The sequence below is a fragment of the Limulus polyphemus genome, unplaced genomic scaffold (assembly GCF_000517525.1).
Source record: "Limulus polyphemus unplaced genomic scaffold, Limulus_polyphemus-2.1.2 Scaffold1815, whole genome shotgun sequence".
Lineage (NCBI taxonomy): Eukaryota > Metazoa > Arthropoda > Merostomata > Xiphosura > Limulidae > Limulus > Limulus polyphemus.
In genome coordinates this window covers 95172-99376 of record NW_013667425.1, presented here as the reverse complement: position 1 = coordinate 99376, position 4205 = coordinate 95172, and the positions used below count along the sequence as shown (strand labels likewise).

At 34.7% G+C, this 4205-nt stretch overlaps 1 protein-coding gene across 1 annotated transcript in view; it reads right to left on the bottom strand.

Annotated features, from left to right (window-relative positions):
• LOC106465034 (membrane metallo-endopeptidase-like 1) overlaps positions 1-4205 on the bottom strand; it is a 71261-nt gene that overhangs the window by 44775 nt on the left and 22281 nt on the right. Inside the window, exon 2 of the mRNA XM_022392850.1 lies at positions 2304-2778. Within this exon, the coding sequence (XP_022248558.1) occupies positions 2304-2733 (430 nt within the window). The 5' untranslated portion in view covers positions 2734-2778. The remainder of the gene's footprint in view (positions 1-2303; positions 2779-4205) is intronic.

Sequence of the window (4205 nt, the reverse complement as noted above, 5' to 3'; positions counted from 1 at the left end):
CAATTTTTTTAGAAAGTCTTTTATGGAAATTGGAAAAAAAAAGATAGACGATGAATATTTTAATTCATTCTAATTTTCATTTATGTTTATCATTGAAACACACCAAGCACATTGTAGGCTTCCCGTCACAATCCTTGAACCATTATCATCCACAGTAGGGATTATCATATCTGATGTCCCATTTTTACGACCGTAAAATTGTGAAATATTCATAATTCTAATAAAAAACGGCAAAATTACTCGGAGAAAAAAATATTAATTATCATGATCATTGGATTATTAATATTTAAATCATAGTTTGCACCATCGATGGTGCACTCAAGAAAAAGCTGTCAATGGAGTCATTCTGTTATAAAACATAACGTAAAGCTACAAAATCAGCAGTATCCAAGACAGAGTTTACAATGTACGTATCTATTACATAATTAGGGAAGTCACTTACGCCTCGAAAATGTTAAGCTACTTACGTAGTATGGTTGAATATCTTCATAAGTAATCACCGACCTGCTCCTCCCATCATTATTAATATTATCTATATACGTGACTTACCTTATCTACATAAATATAATAGTACTGTATGTTGTATGTACATATAACTACTTCGCAGGATGTGGATGGATCTTCACCAAATTTGGTATGGAGGTTCATTAGGTCCATGGGGAGATACATACAAAGTTTCAGTTTTGCATTTTGCAGTTTTTATGGGCGATTTTGCGTTTTCTACCTCTACCTCCCCTCCTGTGGATGGATCTACACCGAATTTGGTATGGAGGTTTATTGGGTCAATGCGGAGATACACGCAAATTTGCGGTTTCACAATGTATGTTTTAAAGTTTGTATGTCGTTTTTGTGTTTTTTACAATTACATATAAGGGAAACAACCTTTCATGTCCTAAGATAACTTTCATTAATTATGAATTTACATAACTTCAAGTAAAATATTAAACTATACAACTCGCAGGAAGTCTCCGTATCCCCACCCCCCAAAAAAATACAACACAACATTCGAATGGCATGTAATTCACATGTATAATATTTAACTTTTCTTAAACAAATACAAGTATAATTTTGACAAAAAAAAACTACTTAGAATGAACTCTAAAAGTTTGGATGAAAAGCATTATTCTTATATGAAGCTGCTTTAATATAACGTTTTAAATTACTAAATATTCCATCACAAAGAAAACTACACTTAGTACTCGAAACCACAATTCTGTTTGTTTTACATCAAGGCCTCATTGAGCAACCTACTGTTTCCACCGCGGGGAATCGAACTCCGGATTTTAGCACTGTAAGTCAAACCGGGAGACGGAACCACAATGTTTTGCTGTCAACTAATCAAACACGTTGTTTTTATACATAGTTTAATAATGTTTTTTTAGAAATTCTCATAATATTTGTTGCTTATAATATTTGTTTTTATTCTGCATTTACTTTTATTCTTTTTTTATATAAAAAATAAACCCGTGCATGTTAACAGAAATTAGAAGAAAAAACAACGAACAAGAGATGTAAGACCAAAAAAGAACATTGTTTCTGTAGACAACAATGGGATTGAGGATGTTGATCAGCCAGACATTACTTCTCAAACTAGAGAGGCACCTAGGAGAACGCATACCTCCACCACTCAGCGTTGATTATATCCGGGCTCTCAAAAAAATACGAAAATATGCCCATATGTTCGTCGTTTACAATGGACACGGACCAGTTTTGTTAGGACAATGAGGAATAATATTTTACATGCGTCTACCAAGTTTCATCAAAATCCGATCATTTTTGACTGAGTTATAGGGCAATAATAGTGTGAAAAATCGGTCCCTATATTAACAGATAGGGATTTTGTTTGGATTTTCGTAATCTTGTTGTGACCTTGACCCTCTAAAACCTAATCACTTCTAAGTTGTATCATAGTCCAAATGTATACCAACTTTCGTCCAAATCCATTCAGCCGTTTTCGAGAAATCTTGCAAACACACACACACACACACACAGAGGGGTAAAAACATAAACTCTGTCCACCTTAGGTGGCGGAGGTAATAAGCAGGATTCATTTCCTACATCGTTCCATGAACTTCGTCACATCAGCTTGGTAAGATGCAGGTGTGGTGTTATGAATCCAATTGCGTACAGCCGCTTCAGAACAATTAAAAGGATAAAAAAAAAAAGATGGAATTTATGGGACGTTAGCCTATGACTATATTTTGAATGAAAAACCAAGATAAATATATTTTTGCTTTATGTATATGTATATACACAATACGAATGTTTAAAATATCAAATACGAAAGAAATTACAAACCTCACCTTTTTTCTTGGGTCCACTAACCGCTAAGTAAACAAACACTGTGCATAAACCTAGAAGAAAAAGTATAGCCAAAAGCAAGTATCTTTCCAGACGTGTTCTGCGACGAAGTACCGTGGGATCGTTTAACTGGACACTGATGGTGCCCATGTCCATTCGGAGAGCTTTTTCTGAATCATCTGGATTCATAGGATTCTCTGTGATGTTCAACTTCTGCTTCTCCCAGTTTGGGCGAGACATGGTGCCTGAAACAACCCCCGTCCCTTGCCGTTGTAACATCGGCGACAGGTCTACTGTTTTGCTGGGCGAAGTTCGCTTTACTGTTCGGCTAATATTTCCGTTCGCTAAAAGCTCGTCGTCGGATTGTGGTGGAGAAGGACGATTGGATGACTCCACACTTTGTTGTGGTGAACTGAAAGTCGGTGGAGGCATTTGTTTCCTATCTGTCTCTTTTATACCATAAACCTGTCTGTCTGTCTGCAAAACACGAAAAGTGTTATCACAATGAAATATCACAAAACAAAAATAAGAGGCTTGATCGGGAACTATATAAAGATTAATTCTCCATTTTAAACCTAAACATTTTAGTTTGTTTGTTTGTTTGTAGTTAAGCACAAAGCTACACAATGAGCTATCTGTGCTCTGCCCACCACGGGTATCGAAACCCGGATTCTAGCGTTGTGAGTTCGCAGACATACCGCTGTGCTACTGGGAGGAAACATTTTAGTAAATATATTTTAGCGTTTCCTTCCAAGTGCGACAAGCTCAATTCTCAGCACCTACCACTAAAATCATTAAATGTATCTACCTAGTCAACATAAGATAAATTTCTAATGAGTTCGAAAGTAAACCTGTTTTAATGAGTTCGAAACTAAACATTTTTTATCGTTAGAAAATAGTAGCAAAAAGTCGTTATTCACGCAGCTGAAGAACTGCATTTGAGAAATGGGACTTTTCGTTTTTACTGTAGAAAGAGAACATAATTTTTATGTTAATTCTATGTTCTACATAGTTTCCCTCTTTACTTTTAAATTACAATATGACTGTCTCTTACTTTCTTTACATCGTGTAATAACATCATTCGATTTTCTGCTATATATATGAAAAGTTATACTGAACTAACAATATCAAACGAGACATGCAAAATCCTGGATATTGATGGCACATATAATCCACTGCATATAATTAAACCTTCAAGCGATTTTAAAGGTTGGAAGTGATATAGAATCTTTAACACGAAATGACAACAGTGCATAATTACATCTAGCTGTAGGTGTCACTCTGACAGATTTATCAGCAAACTCCCTCTATACCCTTTATCTCACTCTCTGTTTGTCAAAGAAAATCGATGTTTCACTTGTTATCAGCGAAGTTGAGTGATTAAAGACGTTTGACAAACACTTCCCAGACGTGACGCAGTGAATCAAGTTATGTAGGAAGGTTATGAAAGAACATCGAATATATATACCCACAAAAACATATACGTATATATGTATATCTGCAATTATAAATACATATATATTATTATTATTATTGCTAATATTGTCAGTTTTCGACTGTGAGCTTCGAGTTTAGGAAGTATTGTTGGAGAACACGAGTAACGGGTCTTATCTTATGGGCTTTTGCGGTTTCTTAGAAACTCCTGATCATAAAAAAAAACGAACTGCTAATTGGTGTTTTTATGGAAACTGATGTTTCTTTCTTTCTATTGCTTTTATGTAAAATAATATTTTGAGTTCGAAACAAAATTTTGTACTCAAACTAATTTTTCTTTCACGATGCTGCTGCTGGTCATAAATATATTTTAGAATTCAAGTAACGTGGAGTTAAAACTTGAAATAATTTATAGCTACGAAAAGAATTGTTTATGTTTGTTTTGAATTTCGCGCAAAGCTACACGAGGG